At 38.4% G+C, this 24,667-nt stretch overlaps 1 protein-coding gene across 1 annotated transcript; it reads right to left on the reverse strand.

The window, feature by feature from the left end:
- LOC5575939 (glutaminyl-peptide cyclotransferase) lies at positions 1-24,667 on the reverse strand. Its single transcript, XM_001662242.2, has 3 exons — positions 23,990-24,667; positions 448-1,237; positions 1-389 (listed from the first exon to the last, which is right to left on the reverse strand). The coding sequence occupies exons 1-3, from the start codon at positions 24,086-24,088 to the stop codon at positions 202-204; spliced, it is 1,077 nt and encodes a 358-aa protein (XP_001662292.2). The 5' UTR covers positions 24,089-24,667; the 3' UTR covers positions 1-201.

Here is a 24,667-nt window from a genome sequence, read left to right on the forward strand (position 1 = left end):
TTTCATTCCGTAAAATAAATCACTTTTATTTTTCTGCCGCTAAAAATGCATATTTAAAATCGTGCACACAATTCTGGAGGTGAAAATAAATTACTTTGGGCGGTAGGTACTCTAAAGCAGTTGCAAAATCACATAAATTTCATTTTCATTAAGCTCATGAGTAAAAAGCTTCAAACAGTTTCAGGGTTCAATCACTCGTGCTTAATCCAAACAGGAACTGAGGGATTTTCCATATTTGCTGTTGCAGTATGTGAGATATTCCAACGTGAACACACGCAGGATCATATTGATGTTGCCGACTGTTCGAAGGTTAACGTTTTCTTCCGTATCTTCTGGTTTATGCCAGTGCTTCGGGAACGGTACCGGTATCAGATGGAGAATGGGAATATCTGGAACGAATAATGATTAGTCAGATATTCAAATGCGATCATTAGATTTTAGTTGTACTTCTCTTCAAAAATGGTAGATGATCGTCCTCGATCCTGCTGAACGTTGTCTGATCTATGAACATCTCACTACTTTTCGGGTCTTTCAGTAACAATCTGTTCTTTCTGAGGTTCGACTCGATGCTACTCAACCTTCGGTGGTAGTTTTTGGTATTATCAAAAAAGTTGTAAAACTTTGGATTCTCGCCACCAATTAAATCCAACAGTAACATAAGCTGAATTCGATCGATCTCACGCATTGATTTTCCCAGAGTTCGTGAAACGTATGGCATTGTAGTCCACTTTGTTGCCAGGTGTCTGGATCCGTATAAAGAATCAGTCGCCGACCACTTCCTAAATGCTTCTTCTCCATCGAAGAAAATTAACATCAAACTGAGATCGGTATTATTCTTGAGTAATGTTAGCGCAGATTCGGTAGTTTTCGCCAGATTTAACATCATCGCACAAGGTACTGCTGAGTCAACTGCTCCGATGAAAGCATGCTCTCGGAAGTATTTGCTATCATAGTGGCAAGCGAGGGTGAGATACTTATCCGCCTCCGGGTTCAGTTTGCCCACAATGTTGGAAAATTTCAGCCTTCCAAAGTGCGGAGTCTTGTCGTTGAATTCGTCCAACTCGACGGTGAACTGTTGCTGCTTCAGCTGGTCCACGATGTACCGTTTGACCTCGTCGTGGGTGGCGGTGCCAACGATGCGGGGCTTCAGAATCTGTTTCAACGTCTGGCGAAAGTGAGTGTCATTATTCGATTTGGATACCACTCGCATCTGGTCAACGGTAAATTGGCCATCGATCTGTAAAAAAAACCATCAGATAGTGTGTTGAACTGCATTAGAATTGCTAATCTTGTTTACAATATGTTGGCTAACTGTATGTTCGTAAGCTATGAATAGATCCATTCAATGTAAATCTAGCAGTACAATAAAACACATTTCTGTCCCATGAGCATTTTCGTCATTTCTCCTGGATAAACCGTCGAACCATATTTAAACAAGTGTATTGTTAGATTCTCTTGAAAAAGCAAATGTTTGTTCAAGCACAGTTGGTGAAAAATTCACATTTTCGTTGCTCCACATGGGCGTACACAGATGAGGTAGGGAAAGGAAAGGAAGAGGGAGAGGTCTGAAAGAAGGAAGTTGTTACTTATGATGTTCAGGATAAAAAATCATGAATTTTGAGCCGTCACGCGATATGAACGAATAGGATTACAAAAGTGTCCCACTGAGGCCCTACCGGAACCGATTCCGGGATATCCAGATGTGGCCAGAACCCAGTTTCAGAAAATGTCCTCTTTGGGTACTTTCAGGAACCGGTGCCAGGTGACCGGGTATCCAAAATGGCCAGAATAAATAAGAAACAATGTCATTTGACCTTCTGGCAGCTTTTTATTAAGAAAAATTACACAATAAATAATTTTCTTACCACTAATCTTGGAAAATCTTCGTGAACCTTTACTTCCGGAACGAATATACCCCATTTGAATCCGGAATAACTTCGGAACCAATCCCATTCCCATCAATCCCATTTCTTTCGGAACATAATGAATCTTGAAGAGTATGCGGTTTGTTTTAGACCAAAAGATCCTAAATTGGTCTATGGACCAATGCACGAGTTCACTAATATGACGTTTGAGCGGTGCCGAATTCACTCGTTGCCATGGTCACGTAAATAACACGGCACCGCTCAAACGTCAAAAAGTGAACTCGTGCATCGGTCCATAGCTAACCAAGTTTAAAGTTTTTTTTTAATGAAAAGTTAGACGTTGGGGGTTTGAGAGTTCATATGATTTTGTACTCATGACATGCTTTGGCATTTTTTTACGTTCAGCAAATTTACATGCTTTTAGGCCTGGTAGTGACTGAGTGCTTTCAAAATAGGAGCTTCGAAAACATTATGGTTAAAAAAAAGAGACAGAACAACAGGAACCAAAAAGAGACCGAACGGGAACTAAGATGCCAAGCAAATATATAACATTATATATCAATTTATGCATATAATCCGGCCAGAAAATTTTTCGATGGGTATTTTTTGTGAGTTACAATCAGTGTTGTGAAAAACTCAATTTCTCACAACTCACGCTTGAGATTTTTCATGCGTGAGTTGTCAATCATGCAATTCAGCAGTCAAAAAATCATGGGTGAGTCGGCTCACCTTTTTAACTCATTGTCTCGTATTTCCACAGTTAACTCACACACGGCAATAATTTTTTGTTAGTCTGGTAAAATTATGTTAATCCTTTCTAACGTAAACAACAACATTCGAGTTTCACGAGTTTTTGCCGGGTTTTGCGACTGAATCATTTTTTACGGTTTGAGTTGATTGAGTTGATTTTGCATCAAAATCTCAAGCGTGAGATTTGCAAAGCAGATCTCTAATGAGTTTGCTCTCACGGGAGAGCGTATTGATTGAGATTTTGAGTGTGAGTCTATCAACACTGGTTACAATTATGTATAACTGCTAATAATTTCATCAGAAACTAATGCAGGTATTTGCTCACATAATTTATTTATTTATTTTTATCTCCATGAAATTTGTTCAAATAACTTAAAGAATTCACCTGGATTTTTTAATGTATAAATACCATGAATTTCTCCTGGATTTACTTCAAAGATCATTTCACAAACTTTTCGAGATTATACTGGAGTTCATCCCCCAACATTTTCATTTAGAACATTTTCGAAAAAAATAACCCATGATTTCTTAGGATTTCCTGGAGAATTGTAGTATAGTTTTTCAATAATTTCAACCAAGAAATTCTCTAAGAACATCTTCAGAAATTACTACAGCTATCTAGCAGAAACTTTTTCCAGAAGTTCTGCACAAATTATTTGAGATATTGCCTAATGAACTTCTCAAATAACTTTTCCAGAGATATCTCCAAGGAATTGTCAAGGACATTTTCAAGACATTATTGAATAAATTTCGGATCCGGAAAGTATTGCTAAAACCAATCTTATAGTAATCTTGGATCAAACTTCTGTAGAAATTTTTGATAAACTCTTCAATGATCTCTGAAATATACTATCTAAATTCTAAGACAGTCTTGTAGGTCAGATGAAATTCAAAGATAATTATTAAAACAATAATTGGATATAATCTTGCAAAATTTTATGTAGGGTTTCCTTGAGAAACGGTAAACTGAACCCCTGATGAAGCTTACGCGGAAATAGTCAGAACAATTGCTGTAGTATTTGCTGGTGTGTAACTTTGTATGAAATTTTCAGGAATCGATGGAGATTTCACATGAAAAACTACTCGATAATTGTTTGGAGAAACTGCAGAAGTAATTCGTGATGAAATGTCCGAGAAATTTCTGGACAATATTTTGGAGAAACTTAACGATAAATCCCTAATCGAAACCATCATCAAAAACGCGGAAATAATCAGAACAATTGCTGTAGTATTTGCTGGTGTGTAACTTTGTATGAAATTTTCAGGAATCGATGGATATTTCACCTGAAAAACTACTCGATAATTGTTTGGAGAAACTGCAGAAGTAATTCGTGATGAAATGTCCGAGATATTTCTAGACAAAATTTTGGAGAAACTTAACGATAAATCCCTAATCAAAACCATTGACGTGGACATTGGAAGCGTTCCTCAAAGATTTTCGGAAATAATCCCTGGAAGAATTTCAGATAAAGCGAAGAGTTCACAAAAAAATGTATATTAAAATGGATGGTTACTGAAAACATCGGCGTATTAGAGAATTTTTGTAGAGGTTTCTTGAGAACCCGTTACAAATTTCTTTAAAAACTCTGGAATAAACTCTTGGGGATTTCCTTGGAAGAATTCTTGTTGAAAAATCTGATAGTGTAACTATCAAAGAAACAAACAGTGGAAAATTGAATCTCTAAAGCAAATCCTGGAATAGCACATCAGAAAATTTCCATGGTGATACGTGCGAAAATTCCTGAATTATTATTTCGAATCAAAATTCACTGCAAGAAGAAGGAAAATCGTGACATTAGAGACCATATTGGTTGAAAATTAGATTTTAGAGATCTTCTATTCGGAATAGATACTTTTTAGAGACTTGCGTTAACATAGAGACCAAGTCTCTAAAAACAAACCTGCAACCACTCAGCCCTGTGCTTCTTACAAACAACACCTAATTTTGAATCAGTGGACTTCTGAAATATTCTCCCTTAAATTCGAATTTTGTGTTATGCCTTGGAATAGAGATTATCAGGACAGTAATCGTAGAAGGGAGCTATACAAAGGTTACCGGAAGGAAGATAGATCATGTCTAACGAATGAATCTTTGGAGATGTTCTTGGAAGAATTCGATAAAGATATTCCTAGAAAAATCGCTGTATATTTTTTTGAGGAATCTTTGGGAAAAAAGATCAGAAGGAATATCTGATCTGGGTTTTGAATAAATGAAAGTATAAATCCGAAAGAAATACTTCAAGGAAACACAAGTATTTCAAAACTCGAAAAACTTAGTTTTTGGAATATTTTTTAGGAAAAACCTTCGAATATTGTCGGATAATTCTGTTGATATGCTTTGTAATACATTTGTAATATTACATAAAATACTCTCTTCAATTTATCTGAGGAATTCATGATCCTGGAAACATTTCAGAAGAATTTACAGAAAAATCGCTTAGAGCATTTCCTGATTGCTTTAGAGCATTTCCTGAATAGCTTTAGAGCATTTCCTGATTGAATGTCTGGAGCAATCCTGAATGGAAGAACATAGAAAGATTCCCTTAAAATGGCAGACTTTAGTGGTGGAGAAATTCTTGCAAAACATTCAGAACAATTTCGGTGGAATTCCTGGGAAAAATCAAAATATTTATTTGGAGAAATACTTCAAAAGCTACTGGTCAAATATCTGAATTGATATATGTTATTTATTTTGCTTTATATATTTATTTGAATTTTCACAAAGCCTTAATTTATTAATAATTGTAGGACCAGTGTACAGCCTAGAGCAGTGTTTCCCAAACTTTTTGGACTTTCGCCCCCTTGAGACCAATATATTTCAGAATCGCCTCCCATCGATCACATTACAGATTTCCACAACGTGTTAAACATAAATATGAAAAAAAAAAATGAAAGCAAAAAATCTGATTCAACGAGCTTTTATTTTGGAAGAAAGTCATGAAAATACCGTTTTTTATGGCTTTAATAGTGCAATTTTCGATCGTCGTTTTACCAGACTTAAAAACTTTAAACATCTTATGGGAGTCAAAAATATATTTTTTTATAAAAGACAATTTACACCGTCTTCAGCCATAGGCTGCACAGACTGAACGATCACTAACATTAGGCAACGGACAACACGGAACACCCAGTAGCCCAGTGATTAATTTTCCGTTTGACGAAAAGTTTCCACCGACTGGAGCGGGAATCGAACCCACACCTCGTGGCACAATACGCCTGAACGACTGACGCCACTAACCGCACGGCCACGAAGCCCTTTCGTCCTTTCATAATTTTTGAGTTCTTGAAGTAATTGGACGGTATTTGACATAAAAAAAATATTTGTGTCAGCCTTCTTTAAAATTTTCCATTTTTAATGATTAGTGATCTTATCCATAGCACCCGATTTTTGTTAGTCAAATATGAAAAAAGTTTTGAAATAGTTGGTATCATGATAACTGATAAGACCATGTGTAACAAAAATTCAAAAACTAAAAATGTCGATTTTTTTATGAAAACCCACTTTCTCCCAACGAAAACTTTAGCAGCCTAATTTTAAGTACTCCTACAAAAAAGTTTCTAAATATTTGCTCTGATGTTTAAATAAGTTCCAAAAAAAAACAACAGCTCCAACAAATGTTTCTCCTTATAAACACTTTCAAAGATATCTGTGACTGAAAACTTTGGATAAAATCTCAGTATCTGATTCATGTTTCAAAAATACTAACATTTTGTTTTTGACATTCACTTATTTTTTTTCTATCATTGAAACCTGAGTATACTTAAAAGTACAAACAAATATAGGTACCGTAATCCGGGGGCAAATTGATCACTGGGGCGAATTTGATCAGGTCGGTACCAAAAACATTTCCTCCCAAGGATGCTGAAAATTTAATTGGCACCACAGACATTCAATGTTTTCTAGTCTATAGATGTCTAATGATGATTTTGAACTATTTCATTTTTTGTAGGGTCAGTTTTGCATAGAAATATTCACACTTTTTAAGGTGCAAGCAATACAGTTGGAAATGTTGGTGCCAAAGAATCCACTGGTGCTATGCCTACATGTCAATTTTGAGTGTTTAAAATGTTGTGTAAGCTCAAGTATGAACTACTGAACTCATTTTTAATATCATACAGCATAGCAAGTACAGTGACCCCACGCAGTTGAATCACCCACAATTTATGAATCAGATGATTTCAAAAGACAAAATTATTATCAAACTTGTCACAAAACATCACAGAATTATTTTTACACATAGTTCCTTATCAGTAAAAATAATTCTGTGATGTTTTGTGACAAGTTTGATAATAATTTTGTCTTTTGAAGTCAGCTGATTCATAAATTGTGGGTGATTCAACTGCGTGGGGTGACTGTATGGTGTTTTGCTCATAAAACCGATTATTCTCAAATAATGTGTTTATTTCAGGCGAAATTGCCTACATTTAGGCGTATTAGGCAGATTTTCAAAGTTTAATTTTGCAATAAAATGATCAAATATTCAAGTTGTAAGAATTTTGACATCATTTTCAGATTCAGAAGACCCAAATTTAGTAAATAGGGAAATTTTTTATTCTTTAACTTTTAACCTGCTTTGTTATATGGTGATCAATTTCGCCCCAATGTGCCATTTTAATTTTTTTTTAATTGAAACTATTTTTATGATATGTTAAATATTATTTCATGAAAAGTCGATTAAATAAACTGACAAAGATCAATTGAGTGCTGATTTTGTCGAACTTTATTTGACAATATTTAAATTCCGAAGGACAACACAACCAAAAATTGTAAAATAGTGCACAATTTGCCACCGGATTACGGTAACATAGTTAAGTCTCCTATAATTTGCATGTTTCTTTAGCTTTATTATTAGTACTTTCGCTCCCTTTCAATACCTTTTCGCCCCCCAAATTCAGTTCTACAAATTTTCGCCCCCTAGAACCAGAAAATCGCCCCCTGGGGGGCTAATTCGCCCACTTTGGGAATCACGGGCCTAGAGGATATGAAGTGATTTTCTTATATACGGTTTGCATTACCCACTTGCCCCACGGTATCTCAACTAAAAATAGCCTTCCCTAGCTGAGTATTTATTTATTTATTTATTTATTTATTTATTTATTTATTATCGTCAATCAAAGTAGACTACATGTTAACACTTAAATTGACATTGTTAAGTCTATTGTTTCGCAATGTTGATTATATAAACTCATCATTCGGTTTAGAGGAGAAAATTTTGCATAATTAGTACGACGGTGATTAATAAAAAAACAAGTTACGATTCCTCAATTGCCGGGAAGGAGTAAAAAAATTTAAACTGTTTAATAGGTTAGGAGAATCAATACGATGCGAAACAATATCGTTCACGAATGAAACCATAGCGAATTCGCGGCGCTTTTTCAATGTCTGAATATCAATGAGCATGCATCTTGATTCATAAGATGGAAGAGGGAAGGATGTCCAGCCCAATTTACGAAGAGCATATAACAGAAATTGCTTTTGAACTGATTCAAGACGTTCTTCATGCGTCTTCATAAAAGGAGACCATACAATACTACAATACTCTAATATGCTTTGGCGAAGGAATAATAACTGTGGAAGTGCTAAGCTGAGAAGCAGCCTTTGTCTCTGTGAGGAAGTTAATGCCAAGAAGAAGAAGAATATGTTGAAGGTTCACTTTATGGTATTTATTTCTTTTCAACTATTTTTTCTGGAATTATTGATTATTCCACTTAGGTCGAAATTTTACCCCACCTTACTCTACTTGGGAAATCACATGTTTTGAATGTGTATTACCAGTTCATACGAACCATTGTTATGCTCAAACCAAACCATGGCTAACCACTTATGAAAGACAAATTTAATAATCGATCGACTGTGCCACAAAATCCCACTCCTAGAAAGGCAACTGCACGAAATACCGATTAGTGCCTCGAAATTCCACGAATTCCCAAACAATCCTGCCATAATTTCATCTGGACGTGCTTTCGCACCACTTTTGCTCGTAATTCTTTTTGTCGGTTTCATACTCAACCAGGGGGAGGAAAGAAAATCCGGCTCGACGCCCACCCACCTATAGGAAAAGCGATAGATAAGGGTAAAATAAAGGATAAAACGCCTAACAAGTTACTTGTCCTTCCTGAGTTTTATCGTTTTTTTCACCGGATCTCCCACGCTAAAAGAGTTGACGGTAGCTCTTTGCCCCGGCTGGATCACATGACAATATTTATAGATTGGATTATCTTGTTATGACTTATCCTATGCTTTGCGTAGACCGCCAGTTGGGATCGATTTCACGCTGTTCATCATCGATTTAGCTTGCAGCTCTGATTTAGCCGGTAGACTTATAGGTTCCTTATATGTAATAGTAATCAACGGTAGCTGGGAAAAGCTTGGATGTCTATCCTTCATTAGCATTCAATGAAACGATTAATCGGACAGACCGCTCGAATAACTAATCTGTCGGGATAGTAATCGTGATTGGTTGAATGCATGCGTGGAAACTTGCAATTTTCCGCTTCCAATTTGTGTTTTCATGAACTGGTTAAGGCGTGTAAACGATGTAATTAACACTGCTTTTCTCATAACACCTCTTGAAGGGTTGATAGAAATTTAGGAATTTAATGAATGACTCAGCGTGTGATTAATACTTTCACTAGATATGGTGGATTTTAGCTTTAGCCATAAACATTTTGTATGATAATTTCACTCCATAGATATTAGAGGTCATATGGTCGCGTTTTTCAAAAATCTGAAATTCAATTCTATACCTATCTTTCTGTCTCATGAACTCATGGGCATTTTGTCTACTGTCAAAATTTCAAAGTATATTTTTTTTTCAAATATGATGGAAAATTTTAAATATTTTGAAATTTTTACAGTAGACAAAAAATGTGCTGACAAAATGTCCATGAGGCAGAAAGAAAGGTAGAGAGTTCATGAGAAGATAGGCTTAGAAGATTATTTGATTGGAAAGTCACTACAGCTGAAAGATCATATTGCATATTTAAAAAAGTCTTCTTCAGTGTCATCACCTTATTTTTTATATAAAAAAGGACTTCGATAAGCAAATCTTTAACTGATTTGCTAAGGTAACATAAATCTAACCATATTACAATCGGGTTCTTCACATGATGATTTATTTATTTACTTATGTTTTAAGGCAACGTGAAAGTGATTTTTTTATGAAATAACAATAATTTGAAGCTTTACCAGCATTCTTTTCAAAAACAAAACAAAAAATGAAAACATGCATTTTTTATATCAATTTATCCCATTTTTTCAATTATTCTACGATTCTATGATGATATAGAGCTGAGAGAGACTCGCGAAGAGGAAAAATTTCAACGTCATTTGCAGCCCAGATTCCCCTCTCACGAAACGTCAAATGCAGCCCACCGTTTTTATGGCTGAAAAAATGATAAGTATTGTGTTCAAAGTAAATTGTTATTGAAACCCTCAGTCAGCGGAGCAATTTTTTCCAAAGTTTCTGATAAATCTAAGTAGAAGATTAATTATTTCTAATGTCTGGTACGTTTGCTGGCATGAAATTTCAATCAAACGGCTATTTATGATTCGATGTGATGCAAACTCAATCATTTTTTGCTGAGAGGTTCATGTGAGAGTTTGAACGGCTTGCGCATAATTGGTATAAACACAAAGTGGAATAAGAAAAAACTCAGCAATCACAGAAAAAGAAGACCGTCTTCGCGAGTTCCGTCTCAGATATAGAGTAAAGTGGGGCAAAAGTTCGAGTTAGGCGAGAGTATCTCTTTAAGATTCAATTCTCAATTCAAAACTAATGTTTTAAATTGAAGCTTTTAAATCTCTTACTTTCACTACAAGTATTATAAAAATCGATTGAAATTTGAAAAGCTTATTACTATCTGTTGTTTTCAGAAGTGAAAATTGTAAATTTCAGTCGAACTTCAATTGGATGGAGCAAAATAATAATACAATCTTTTTAGTTTTTCTATGTAAAGGCGTTTCTAGGCCTGTCATAAGGATCCTTTGGGGTGTATTAGTTTTTGCATAAATGCTTCTAAACCATTTTTGGTCCATAGCACAGTGGGACCAAATCGCCTAAAATCGTAATCTTTTTTTCTGTAGCATGTTAAAACGCGCTTTTGTCGGAATGGTGTTTTCAGATAAAGTTTTTCGGATAATATGGCGCATCGGGTGACCAGAATATTTAGTCTGGAATCCCGTAGAAGGCGCTGCAAATTTCAATTTTTTATTTGTCAATTTTCTAATATGGTGTCTAGGACAAAGTTGTAAATTAATGAAATTAAAAAAAAGTTTGCTGAATACACTGCCGTTATACGCATAATTGTCCCATGTTACTTTTTGTCATTTTTTAGTTTTTGTAGCCAAAAAGTCTATTTTAACATATATTATTATAAAACAATTCAAAAACATATACTTTGTTCGAACACTCTATGAAAAGCATACCAAGTCAATTTGTCCCACTGTTGAATTTCTACGCATAACTGTCCCACTATGTATTTGCCAAAATCAGTTGCAAATAAAATACTTAATTTATAGGATTCATTGAGCTGTGTCAAATCGTTTTATATCATATTTTTTCTTTGGCTTTACATCCCATGTGGAACACTGCCTGTTTCACAAAATAGTGTTCTAAGACTGTTGTACAGGGGATAGACTTTTTCCTAAAGGGGAAATTTTTCCTAAATACAAATGCTTGAAGCTTTTTGAAAATTAAATTTAATTGGATGCATCCAGAAGCATTCGACGTTATCTAGTTTCAGCACTTACTTGACCATGTATATTGGTTTGATGTTTCTGGTTTTCTGAGCTCATGTCTTAATCACATTTTTCTGTTGATTGTACTTTTGTGCGGTGTGAAGTTGTATTAGTGTTAACGATTTTTCTAAGAAAATACAACTAATTGAACATTGAATGCCACATTATGGTTCGTTTGGGTAGTAAATACTGGCATGGCGTATCATTGTCAGGGGCGGCGGCTGATCATCGTCCGAGTGCCAGAGTAAAACTCTAAGCTAAACTGTGCTCTATGGCCCTCCAAACATTAGGGGGAATGGTTCTCTTGAAATCTAGGGGGTATGTGTCAGGCTCTGCAAGCCTCAGCACAGGAACATTTACAATTGGAGGCTATGAACCACTCAAAGGGATCTATTTTGTTCCTTCAGGTACACATGGTACCAATGGTACGCCATGCCCAGCATTTACCAACCTGTATAACCATATTGATTCACATACCCATATACGGCTCCACTTTGCTACATGCCACACGAGCCTTCGTCTCAACCCTCAATATAGGCTTTACAATACACATTTTCCATTTTCGGTATTAAACTCTCGTCAAACTAACCATCAAGAGCAATGTGATTGGTCTAAATCGGTCTGCTACAATTAGTGGGACTCTTATGCGTAGAAATTCCCCCAAAACGTGGTATTTCTAGGCATAACCGTCCCACTTTGAATTTCATAGCTAAATTCAAATTCTTTCGCAAAAACCAATTCTTGACTATAAAAAACACCCATTGCCTCATATTATTATGAAGAAATTATTCAAATTTGTCATAACCTTCACCAATACGGAGCATAAATGTGCGAAAATCTTTAATCGCGTTTTTCTCGGTTTCATATTTTGGAACATGGGACATTTATGCGTATAACGGCAGTACAGCAACTCACCATCTGGTCGCTCCAACGAAATACAAAGACATTTCATAAAAGGACCTCAAAATATCGTTTTATTCAAATATTTTTCAAAATTGAAGTTTCTGATGGTAACAAAGTTGTACAAAATGAAATAAATAGTCAAAATATATAACTTTGTGGAAGTACATAGGGTTCTAAAATGCAAACAGGAAAAAATATTGTCATAATTAAGTAAAAATGGCAATTTTTCATAGTTTGGATGCAAATAAAACCTCTCTGGGTTCAAACTACATTAGGGAAAGTGTACCAGTTATGGCCATAGTGGTTCCCTATTTGGCCATACGTGAAATTTTTATAACTTTCACATTTTAAATCTTTTTGAATGTTTAAACATCAAGATATATCTTAAACCTTAGTACTACAACCCATAAAATCTTTTAAAATGTGAAAACATTCAAGTAATACCGTATGGCGAAATAGGGAACCACTATGTCTATAACTGGTACACCTACCCTATAATCGATGGCAAATTCTAACGGTTTCATATATAAAACTTGAATATCATAGGCCACTATTTTAAGCTCAAAAATGACCTTGTCGGCCTTTCTAGGCACTTTATAAACCCATAATGTCCAAGTAAGCAAAAGAGAATCGTTACCCGTTCTGCGGCGCATTTGGTTAACGCGCCCAGTCTAGCGTATTGCGAGTCGTGGCCCACCAGAACGATTCCATTATTTTTCACAATTTTACATCTCAATTTGTTCAAATTGACTCTTGTGTCTACGAACTTCAGTTTTTTTTAAAACATGTTTTTCAATTATTCACATAAATCGAAAATTTGATAAATAAATAAAAATAATGTTCTTATGATTCTGGAGCACTATTTCTTTGTTCAAATAAGTAAGTACTATTTATATAAATAGATATGGATTGGTATTTGTATGTCACGAAATGGCTTGAGAACGGATGAACGGATCGACGTAAAATGTTCACAGTTGCACTCGCTAAGAGATTCTACGTGATAGTGTGAGGAAAAAGTTTGGGAAAGTCTCCGAATAAATAAGAAAACGGTAGAAGACTAATGTGCCATTTTGTATGGAGGATTACATGCCGTTTTACAGCAGCCTACTTGATGGCAAGACGAAGTTTTCCGGGACATCTAGTATTTAATAAAATTTAATAAAAAAAAAAACTCAAGTGTTTATTTCTAGGATGGTAACAGTAGCGGAAAGGTAAACGAGGTTTTGCTCTTTCCTCCAGCAGAAAATTTTTGATTATTTATTATTGTGAAAATTAATATTCATAGCATGTTACGAAATAGTATTTTTATATGTTTTTTACGAACTTTACCTAAATTTTCCATCAACCAGGCCCGCAATGGATCATTGAAGGTAGTTTTTGCAAGTGCTCACCGCATCAAAACAAAGGCGCCACTGTATATGGGATTTAACATTGTGACAGCATTGCTGTTCTGTCAAACACACAAGGCTACGGTGGCGCTATCTATGCTTTCCATAGCGGCCGTTTTGATTATTTTAATGATCCATTGCTGGAAACCGCAAGTAATCCCACAAGAGTAACGAATAGCCAAGTGCTGATGATTCAGCAAGTTGAAATGTATTTTGCTGAATGATCAGTAACACAGCTATCATTTTTATGCGAATTTGCTTTGCTAAAAGATCCAGCACATTTCATTTTGCTGGACTGGACCGATTGCTGAATTTACATCACAAATAAAAAATCAGCAAAAATTTGCTGGTTTACAGCAATGCATATAAAGTATGTTTGTAACAACAAAAGAACCGCAACCCTGCTAGGGTCGATGTACCAATAGCCGCATAGCTAAGAACAAAAATTCGTATAAAATCGAAAAATAATGCTAGCGTCATTATTTTTACATCATCTGATAGCTTTTTATCTTGGTTTTGTGGGAAAAATATAAAACCTACGAAAACTCAAATGTTTGTATTTATTATCGCGTGTGCCACTATAGGAATACATGTGCCTATAGTAGCACTATTTCTAATTTCTGTTCCTATAGTAGCACTAGCATCACGGCGTCGGCAAAATACTTATCAAAACCGTATTTTCACAAAACTTTTATATTTTTCCTACAAAGTGTGGATCTTAAGCTTTCGTTTGATGTAAAAAAAGTTAGTAATTCATCAATTATTTCGTATAATAAAAAATAGTTTCTCTCAGTAGTGCTACTATAGGAACAATAGGTTTACTATAGGCGCAAGGGAGCTCAAATTTTAAGCAAAAATATTTTTTTCGATCATTTTTTGAGCAAAATCAAGATGTAAATCAATGGTACTTAGATAAATAGGTCCTGACCTTCATGTTAAAAAATGTTTTGAAAAGATTAATAGCAAAACGGCCGTGAAAAGCCACTAGTGCGACTATAGGGGACTGTCCACTAAGGGAACACCGACCCTATTGTCTTTGTTCGATTCAGTGATGGCTTAAAAAAAGATCACACAATGGATCATTAAAATAACCAAAACGGCCGCTATGGAAAGCCTAGATAGCGCCACCGTAGCCTTGTGTGTTTGACAGAACAGCAATGCTGTCACAATGTTAAATCCCATATACTGTGGCGCCTTTGATGCGGTGAGCACTTGCAAAAACTACCTTAAATGATCCATTAAGAAAAATTGATCCGTGGATTCTGAATTTTCTGGAGAAAGTGTCAAAACATGGAATAGCTTTTCATAAATTAGTGCCTACACAGATAACAGATGTTTATGCTAGAACAAAAATCTTCTGAAAACTTGTGTAAATATTCAAACTAAAACACGTTGAAAACACTAGCGCCGCCACACAACGTATTGCTGCAATCAGTGGTGAATATAAGTATCTTGAAATGTTTCATATTCACCAGAGACATTACCATGGGAACTTAGCGATAACAGCGCCACCACGATATTGCTACTTGTGTTGCCACTTAAAATCACCATTAATTGTCTTACACAGTTTTACAATCGGACATAAACATCTGTTATCTGTGGTGCCTACATCCATAAATCAATCAGCGCAATTCTTTACTTGTATTTTCATCAAGTTAAGTTATTCGGAAAGGATGACATTTGAAAAATTGAAGCATTCTTTTTACACACCCAATTTTCTATCCATGTTTCAGTGGGCTTCGTGGCCTTGCGGTTAGCGGCGTCAGTCGTCTGGGCGTATGGTGCCACGAAGTGTGAGTTCGATTCCCGCTCCAGTAGGTGAAAACTATTTTTTTTTTTTTTTATAGTAAAATAGGTTTTATTTGCTAGTCAATTTAAAGTTTTACAAAAACAGTTATGTACAATTTCAAAATTCTAGGTCCAGGTGAAAATTAAGCTGATTTACATCAATCATTCCGTTAACATTATCAACAAAACAGATGTACTTTATAAGCAATTTTAATATCTTCACTCTTGTTGCTCTCCTAATACCGGACAACGCCGGTCGCATCAAGTCGTCGAACGAAAGTCGTCTCCATCCATTCATTAGCGCTGCAAGTCTCTGCTGTAGGACCGTCCAAGCCGGGCCGACACGAGCACAGTCGCAAAATTTATGCCGGAGCGTTTCAATTTGCTGTCCGCCGCAGTGCGTACAAAACTCATCATCTGCCCTTCGCATCACGAACAGCAGTTTTCGGTGCTCCCACTTCTCATTCACCAACAGGTAGAGCTTTGAGCGCTCCGCCGAGAAGAGCTTATTGTCGCTGATGTTACGCCACACACGGAGCCAGTCGATCGTCGGATGACTTCGTTCCACCTTGGGCATGTCCGTTTGGGAGACGAAATGCCGGTGGATGAGATCGGCGGAGGGGTTTTCTTGGATAAGGGGTGGAATGTGGGAATAGTTTGTCAGGATTATTTTGAGGTCAGGATGGTCTATTGAGATTACTGGGCGGGGATGATCGTGGAATAGAAAGGATTTATAGTAGGGAAGGGAATCGATCTCTTTTAAATGTCGGTTGATTGCCAACGACTTCGCCTTGAATGCTGGCAGATGGAGATTCAGTCCTCCATTCTCCTTGCTGCGAGCCAGCTGTACCATCGGGACGCGGGCGGGGATTCCTCTCCACAGGAAAGCACCCATTGTGGAGGTGACTTTTGCCGTATGCACTCCTAGCGGTGGCAATACTGATGAAACGTACCACAGCTTCGATGTGCCGAACGTGTTCAGCATGATCACCTTCTGTTGTAACGTCAGTGTGCGCAAAGATTGCAGCCACATTTGCTGCGTAAATTTTCCCACCAGCGCATTCCAATTAAGGGTGGTCATTAATCGAATCGAGTTTGCGAAGATAATACCCAAAATTTTGACTACATTGGCTGTTTGCAGCCATTGGGTGTTTATTAAATTACCCTCGCAAAACCCGACATCGATCGCCACAGTTTTACGCACGTTCAAACGCGCGCCGGCAACAGTCCCGAACCGGGTGAATATTTCATTCATTAATTCTATCTGCCCGGCTGACGTCACGATGACGCTGATGTCGTCGGCATATGCGACCAATAAATCATTGCCACATGCTTGCTCGAGTCTACACACCAGGGGGTGGAGGTAGAGCACGAAGAGGTGCATGGACAACGGGTCACCTTGCCGGACCGATCGTTGGATGTCGAACGGACGTGAGAGACGCCCGTTGATGAGCAGCCGAGAGGTGGATCGGCTGGCGATGCGCGAGAGAAGAGCGATGAGATCCCGATTGAAGCCGAGCGAGCACATGGTGTCGAACAGGAATGAGTGGCGAACCCGATCGAAAGCGTTCTCCAAATCGAAGCTGATAAGCTTGCCGGTGCGCCGGTGGTGACGGAGACTCGCAATCCGATCTTTCAGTGCGAGAGTGGCTTGGAAGATGTTTCGCTCCGAATTTGAGCATTTTTGCCCATCGCTCAGCACGTGGTGGGCTCGCATGACGCACTCTAGCCTGGTTTTGAGAATGCGCGAGAGGAGTTTGTAGTCGCTGTTGAGCAGCGAGATGGGCCGATACGATCGGGCCGTGTTGTCGCCTCCCTTCTTCTTCACCAGCGCGATGATGCCCTCCACAAAAGCAGGGGGAAGGTTTCCTGCTAGTGCTTCGTTGAGCAGGAGATTTAACTCTCGATGGATCACGTCGAAGAGACGCAAATAAAATTCCCGTGGGATACCATCATTGCCGGGGGAACGCCGTGGGGCACTCGCTCGGATGGCAGAGAAGATTTCTGCAGTGGTGATCTCGTCCGTGCAGGCTTGATTGATGGGATCATTGGGTGGGATCACACGCTCGCATGTAAACCCGTCATCGTTGTTATTTTCTGCTGTGGCTTCCTCCGTGTAGAGACGTGAGAAGAAGTTTAGCAGATTTGCTTCGATCGCTGCAGGCTCAGCAACGGTCTCATTCTCCTCCGTTTGCAACTGGGTGATGACGGTCCTTCTCCTTCGTCTCTCCCCCAATTGAAAAATCGAGACGGGTTCTCCCGCCACGTGCGTCTCGTTCATTCGCATAAACATGTGCGAAAAGTTACGCTGAAGCGCCAACATTTCGCCTTTCAATCGATTGATTGTGGGTAACATTTCGGGATGCTGGTAGTACCCGTCGTACGCTAGCCGGAGCTCCGCATAAAGACGCTGATGCGCGTCGTGAAATTCGTCAAAGACGATACGCGATTTACGCTTGAAAAAGGTTTTGATTTTTGGCTTAGCGTACGAAATCCACCACTCGATCCATGAGCCGTAGTTTCTGCGCTGCCGAGTCCAATATTGCCACTGTGTTTGGAACTCGGCAACGTTCTCGTCGGTGAGAAGATGCGGTCGAAGGGACCAGAAACCACGGCCGGGCTCATGTCCAAGCTGGGGAAGGCAAAGACGGAGTGTCAGCGCTTTGTGGTCCGTGAATGAGCAGACATGCGTAAGCGCGGTACGCAAGTGCTCCCGCAAACCGCTGCTCACATAAATGCGGTCGAGGCGCGATTGTGCGTTCCGGCAAACATACGTAAAACCGGCGTCCCGGGGGCGCAACTTTTCCCACACATCGTGGAGCTGCAGCTGCTGCACAGCAGTTTTGAGTGCAGGGCTGGTATTGGGGCTGGACGAATCGCATGCTCGAAGCACGCAATTGAAATCGCCAGCGAGGATGACGTGCTGAGTGGCATAGCGCAGATAGTAGGCGAGAGTGCCGTTGAAGAAATCCTCCCGTGCTGCGCGCTGAGCAGAGCCGGACGGAGCGTAGAGGTTACAGATCGTGGTATCATGCACTCGCAGAGCGATTAGGCGGCTATCCAGGCTTTTCTCGATGTGAGAGACTTGAATGTGTTCCTTCAGAGCAACAGCTGTTCCTCTTCTTGTGTGGTCTACATTCGTGTATACGACGAAGCCAGGCAAGGAGAGCTGGTCGTTTTCCACTTCTTGCAGACACACAATATCGAGGCATTGGCTGTTGATGAAGGTGCGCAGCGCTGCTATTTTCGTGGGATTGGTGATGGTGCCGATGTTGATGGACGCGATATTGTAGGATGTGAGAGCCATTACGATTGGGAATCCTCATCCTGCTCGTCGTCATCGTCTTCTCGGCGTGGCTTTTTGCCGGGTGGTCGGCCTATGCTTCGCCTGCTGCTCGTAGATGCTGTCGATTCATCGGTTTCGTTGCCGTTGGCATTCTTGCTGTGCGATCGCAGCGCATGGATCGGCTTTTTGAACAAGTCCACCACAGCAACATTAGGTTGGGTAGCTTCGGTGGCTTGTTGAGTCGATCGGTGAGACGACGACGAACCGTGCACGCGTTGTTGATGCGGGCTGGGGAGTGCCGTTAAATCAATCTTGTCGGATTGACTTTTTACTTTCGTCACCTGGACAGACTGTTCGGTCCGATTCGGGGGCTTCGGCAGCTCGGGAAAAGCAGCCGACGAGGTGAGTGATGGCGCGGTTGGACCTACCGATTTTGTTCTCGGTGGTTTCGCACCGGACGATTTTTTCGGTGGCGGACGGTTGCCACTCTGCTTTGCTACATTGGCGTAGCTCTTCTGCACCAGAAGTTTTTTGTTCTGGACACAAGATATGCCAGAATGTGCCTGCTCTTTGCAGTGCTTGCATGATATCAGCTGCCCCTTGTACACCACATACGCCGGCTGCCCATCGATGGTGATCCACGAATCAATGTTTCGGTTTAATAGCATACGGGCCGACCATATGCCGAGTGGTACGCCGGCGAACTCGTAGCCCTCTCCCCACGTTAGTTCGTGGATTGAGATCACTTCACCGAACGCACGCAAGAACTCCACGATCTTCTCTTTCGTCACGTTTTCGGGGAGGTCATGGACCTTCACCTCAACACTTCCATCTTCGATGGTTAATCGAAGCTTGTGCTTCTTCCCATCTAACTCCACTTCGTGTCGATCGTTATGTTCGTCCACTATTTTTTGTGCAAGCGTCAGGTCGCTGACCTTGACGAATGCACATTGTTCGCCTCTACTGCACTGTAGTCTTAGCACATCTTCCTTCTTCAGGCCGAGAACTGTGCGGCAAAAGCCGTGCACCTTTTCGAATGTCGGCTTCACGGGGAAGCTCGAGTAATCGATGCGGAAGGTGTTTTCTCGCCTCATCGCGTAATCACCACACACGCGACGCGGCACTACGTACTATCGATAAACGATCAGAAAAAATAGGCCTGACTAATGAGGAGCGCAGTCGTAAAAACGTCTTCGCGTCTCAGAAGCTGAGCGATAACTGATGTCGAACGAAAAATTCATCACTGGGCTGCTGGGTGTTTCGTGTTGTCCGTTGCCTAATGTTAGTGATCGTTCAGTCTGCACAGCCTATGTGCTGAAGACGGTTTAAATTGTCTTGTAATACCATTTGCTGCAACCATTTCAGCAATGCATAGTTTTGCTGATATACAGCATTTCTCGATTTTCAAGCCAAGCGTGACAAGCCTTACAAAATTTTTGAAAGACTCATACAAAAAACGTGACAAAGGTGGCGTGGGGTGGGGGGGTGGTGGGTGAGGTGGTCGAAAAAGTCGAAATTTAGCGTGACATAATTTGTGTATCCTCCCTAAGTAAGGTACCGCGGGGCAAGTGGGAACGAAAAAAACGATAGTTCAAACAAATTGTTCAATCAAATTTTCAAATGTCAATATTTTTCAAATCCAACAACACAATCACGTTTTGGCAACATACTTGCTGGTGTGTGCATGAAACTAATCGAATAATTTCGAAATTGTGAAAACCTTGGAAGAAAGTTTTAGAATGAGCCAATGGTCCCACTTGCCTCGCTAAGCGGGGCAAGTGGGACACATCCAGTTTCATACGTCAATCCACATCAGTAAGTCAACCATTACAATAATAGGATTGATAATTCATAGATTTTTAATTTTAAGTACATATTTGATGTACATAAGGGATCAACCATAAAATACGTTACGTTTTAGGAAGAAACCCTTTATTTAATAGTATGTCACCTCACATTTAATATTAACTGAAAATTCCTCAATAAAAGCGTAAAGAGGTATTAAACATGTTCAAAATATATCATTTATAAGTTGTTAATTAAAATGTAGAACATAAACAATCAATAATTGACGAAATTATAAATATGTTTTGTTATTATTTATATGCATGGCAGAAAACCACCTTATGGGGTGGAATTGTTTTCCATCTCTACTTAATTTGGTAGAAATAACAAATAAAGTTCAAATAAAATATAAAAGTAATCGTTCTCATGATGCATTTCAAATTTCAGCTGTGTGTTTGTTCAATTTTGAAGTCGTATTTCAAAAATAAAAAATAAATTTAAAAATAAAGAATAATAACACTTTTCTTCTCCCTCCTATGCAATTACGTAATTTGAGGTTGATCTTTTTTGATAAAAATCATTTGTTTGAATGTTTTAGTGCTACTCTCTAGGAGAATGTATGAAACGTGTACGAAAAGTTTTGATTCTGGTTTTTGTTTTGATAGGTCCCACTTACCCCAGGTACAAATATATTCTGGAGTAAGATAGACCATCGAAAATTTCATATGAAATGAAAACAAAATACTGGTTTATCGTTAGCAGCTTGTAATAATACTCAAAATTATAGCATACTGATGGAAATTCGATATAAAACACATTTATTTTTTGCGAGTCAATGCAAGACGTGAAACGTCTCACAATTTGTCATGCAAGTTGAAAATGGCGCTGAACTGACAACTGTTACATGAACCACATGGTAATAAAAATAACAATATGTTTAGTACTAAATACATTCCTTGTCATTGTATCTTCAACTTTGTAGAAGAATACCCCCATGAAAAACTTTTCCTAGTTGAGCTATGACGAAACGCCCCACTTACCCCGTATTCTCACTTGCCCCGCGGTACCTTACAAAATATGTTACTATTGCGCTTAATTCAAAATATTTGAAAATCGTCAAATAAAATACAGGTCGGACTCGATTATACGGAGTATCGATTTTTTTTCACACCGGATAATCGAATCACTAAACGAAAAATTAAAATCTGCGATAAAAGAACTTAAATATTTCCATTTTTGTTGTTTTATTTGTATGATGCAGTGGCGTAGCCAGAAATTATTCATAGGAATATTAGGGGTCTTGAGATGGAAAATAAACTATCGACCGGCATACACAAAAACCCCTTTTTCGAACCCCCCCTTTTCCAACCCACGTCCAAAACTGCTAAATCATTCATATTGTCAATACTAAATTATCGCAAAATTATGCATAAAAACTGAAAAACAAGAACATCAAAAAGTATATTCCGGATAATCGAGTCAAAAATTCCGGATAATCGAATCCCGGATAATCGAGTCCGACCTATACTTAAAATTTGCAGCGGAATTCCAAACTGAATTTTCTGATCATCTGATGCGCCATATTATTTGAAAATTTTTAGCTGAAGACACATTTTAACGTGCTATAGAAAAAAGTTCACAATTTTGAACATTCGTGCATATTGAGACAAAAGTTCGAATCAGGGGGCAAAAGTTCGAGCCAAATAATAAATTTTCAAATTGTCTAAAATTTACATACATATTATCATAAGATTTAGCGAAATTTGCCTGATTGGCGCCTATGGATGTGGTTGTTTCATTTGAGTAACTTTCGCTGAGACCGGCCATTGGTCTTCCAACATTTTCAAATTTATGCTCGTTCGAAAGCTCCTGTCAAGTAGGTATTCGGATGGTCAAATTGGGGGTCCTCTCGGTAGTTATGATTCAATCCGTTCTTGAGGACCCCTTTTTTTGACAATTTTTGGCACAGTAGAACTTCAATAACTCAGAAATTTCCTACACAATTCTTTACAATAACATTTTTGAAGAGAAATTTCCTATGCAAAAACAAAATTTTTTGGCAGTCGTGTTGAATTTGACCACCATATTGCATTTTATCATTTTATTCATGCACCTCTATAGTGCATTCGAAAGACAATGAGTTAAATTTACTTAATAGGTATTTTGGCAGAAACATTTTTTAAGTTTTATTTGTGTTGTTTTGTAGTTTTAATATCTCATTTGATTAACGTTAATTTGTTAATTTTTATTATTCTCAGCAATTATTACTAAATTAATGTGTTCATTTTGATTATTGTGTTGCCATTACTGAGAATTGAGTGTCCACTACCAAGGGGCTCAATCTGGAGCCTTTTGGTGTGGGGGAAAGCGGAGGGTCACTCAACTAAATGTTTACTTAAAGTAGTGACATTTTTCAAAAAAATATACTAAAAAACTTGACAGGTCAACTCAAATTTCAAATCAATGGGGAACTAGAATTGTAATTCTATATTCTTTGAGGAGCACTCGCAAAATTTGGACGGGAAAATCTGAAAACTATTCAAAATCAATGAAAAACTCATTCAAGCCATCGTGCAAAAGTTTGGGTTCTTAGTATGATGTATTTATCGTGTAAAAGTTTAAATCCTCCTGAGCCGCACTTAAATCATTTTCTTCAACAATTCTGCCATTTTTCAACCGACTTCATTATGGCTTTTTTTTATTTAAATAATAATACGTGCTGTGAGATTTCACAGAATCTTCATGTTTTAAGTAAGTTCTAGTGGATCCAAGCTTTTGTGCGATGATTTGTACGACTATTTTTATAAAAGTAAATAGTTTTCAGAAATTTTTTCAACAAACTTTCGCAAGTGGTCCTTATAGAGTATAAGACTTGTACAAGACTGTATATTTAGTATCCAAATCGAAGAGTGCACAAGAGTGTATATAAAGAATCCAAATCGGATTGGTTAAGGCCCAAGTAAAAAAGAAGCAAATGTCAAAACTGAAAAAGCAGTTTTCTCTAAATTAATCAACAAACTGAAAAAAAGTAAAAACACATAACTAGCTCTTTTAATTCGCAAATGAAACAGCTGTTGTTTTTACTTTAATTTCGAGAACACTACTTTTCAGTTTTGACGTTTGATCCAATTTTACTTGGGCCTCATATGAATTCGACAGTAAGTATTTAGTATTCCATTTTTTGGGTGTGCTAACGTAAGAACTTCCACTACGATCACATAAAAACGCGACGCGAGACGGAACACAACACTTATTGTTCTTACAAATAAAAAGGATATTAAAAATTACCTTTTTTATGTCGACCGGTTTCGGGCTCGATGTTGCCCATCTACGGGACGATGTCCGACCGGACATTGCATTGCATTATATTTTGATCGCCTATTTCGACGTGATCGATTAGCTCAAAGTATTGCAAACCAGCCCTCACCTTAGCTTTTATGAGTACACATGGATAGGTACCTGTCTGTTCGCAAACAACTCTCACCTGTTGAATCGGCCACTGTGTGAAGGTCACCACTATTGCCAGTACCAGCGGCAGCTGAAAGACACCCGACGACGTTGTCACCAATCTTCGGCTCCACATGGTGGGCTTCGCGTTTGTCTGCGTGTCGTATGGGGTATGATGCACTGATTTACACCGTCTTGGACTTACATAAGGAGACGGTTAGTTGTTTTGCATTGCTCAATGAACTGTTAAGAATTGAATTTAAACTTCTCTTCGGCAGTATGAATTATGCATGAACACACGGTAATCTCCTGCAAGTGTAGATGCTGAGGTCACGACAAGTCACGCGGCACTTTAGCTTCACAGATCGATGGATTTCACGGAAAAATGTGACGATCCAAAATAGCACTAAACACATTGATAAAGCATTGTTGCAACTTTCTTTCGTGGAAAACTGTTATCAAACACGATAAAGGCGCCGAACCCCTTGTGATTGTATTCAGCAAATGGAAAGGCCACCGGCGCACAAAACACAACGACAAGCCCAGACAGCGAAGTTCACGTGGAAAACCCGGTTTTGCGATGCTGTTTGTTTGTTTTACGGTGGCCAAATAGAAAGGTAATCCGTGTACCGTGTCGATGTGACTCACGACAACGACTGAATGTCTCGCGTCTAGTCACGATGACGTCCAACCGTCGAATGAATGGTCGAGAACA

This window comes from Aedes aegypti, chromosome 2, assembly GCF_002204515.2.
Source record: "Aedes aegypti strain LVP_AGWG chromosome 2, AaegL5.0 Primary Assembly, whole genome shotgun sequence".
Taxonomy (NCBI): Eukaryota; Metazoa; Arthropoda; class Insecta; order Diptera; family Culicidae; genus Aedes; species Aedes aegypti.

What these genes read in the sequence shown, in the direction of transcription:
- LOC5575939 (XM_001662242.2), bottom strand. Translation starts at nt 24,088, where the DNA reads ATGTGGAGCCGAAGATTGGTGACAACGTCGTCGGGTGTCTTTCAGCTG. An exon ending in CACAGTGGCCGATTCAACAG is followed by an intron (nt 1,238 to 23,989) that starts GTGAGAGTTGTT and finishes TTTTTTTTACAG; the next exon opens with ATCGATGGCCAATTTACCGT. An exon ending in TCTACCATTTTTGAAGAGAA is followed by an intron (nt 390 to 447) that starts GTACAACTAAAA and finishes TATTCGTTCCAG; the next exon opens with ATATTCCCATTCTCCATCTG.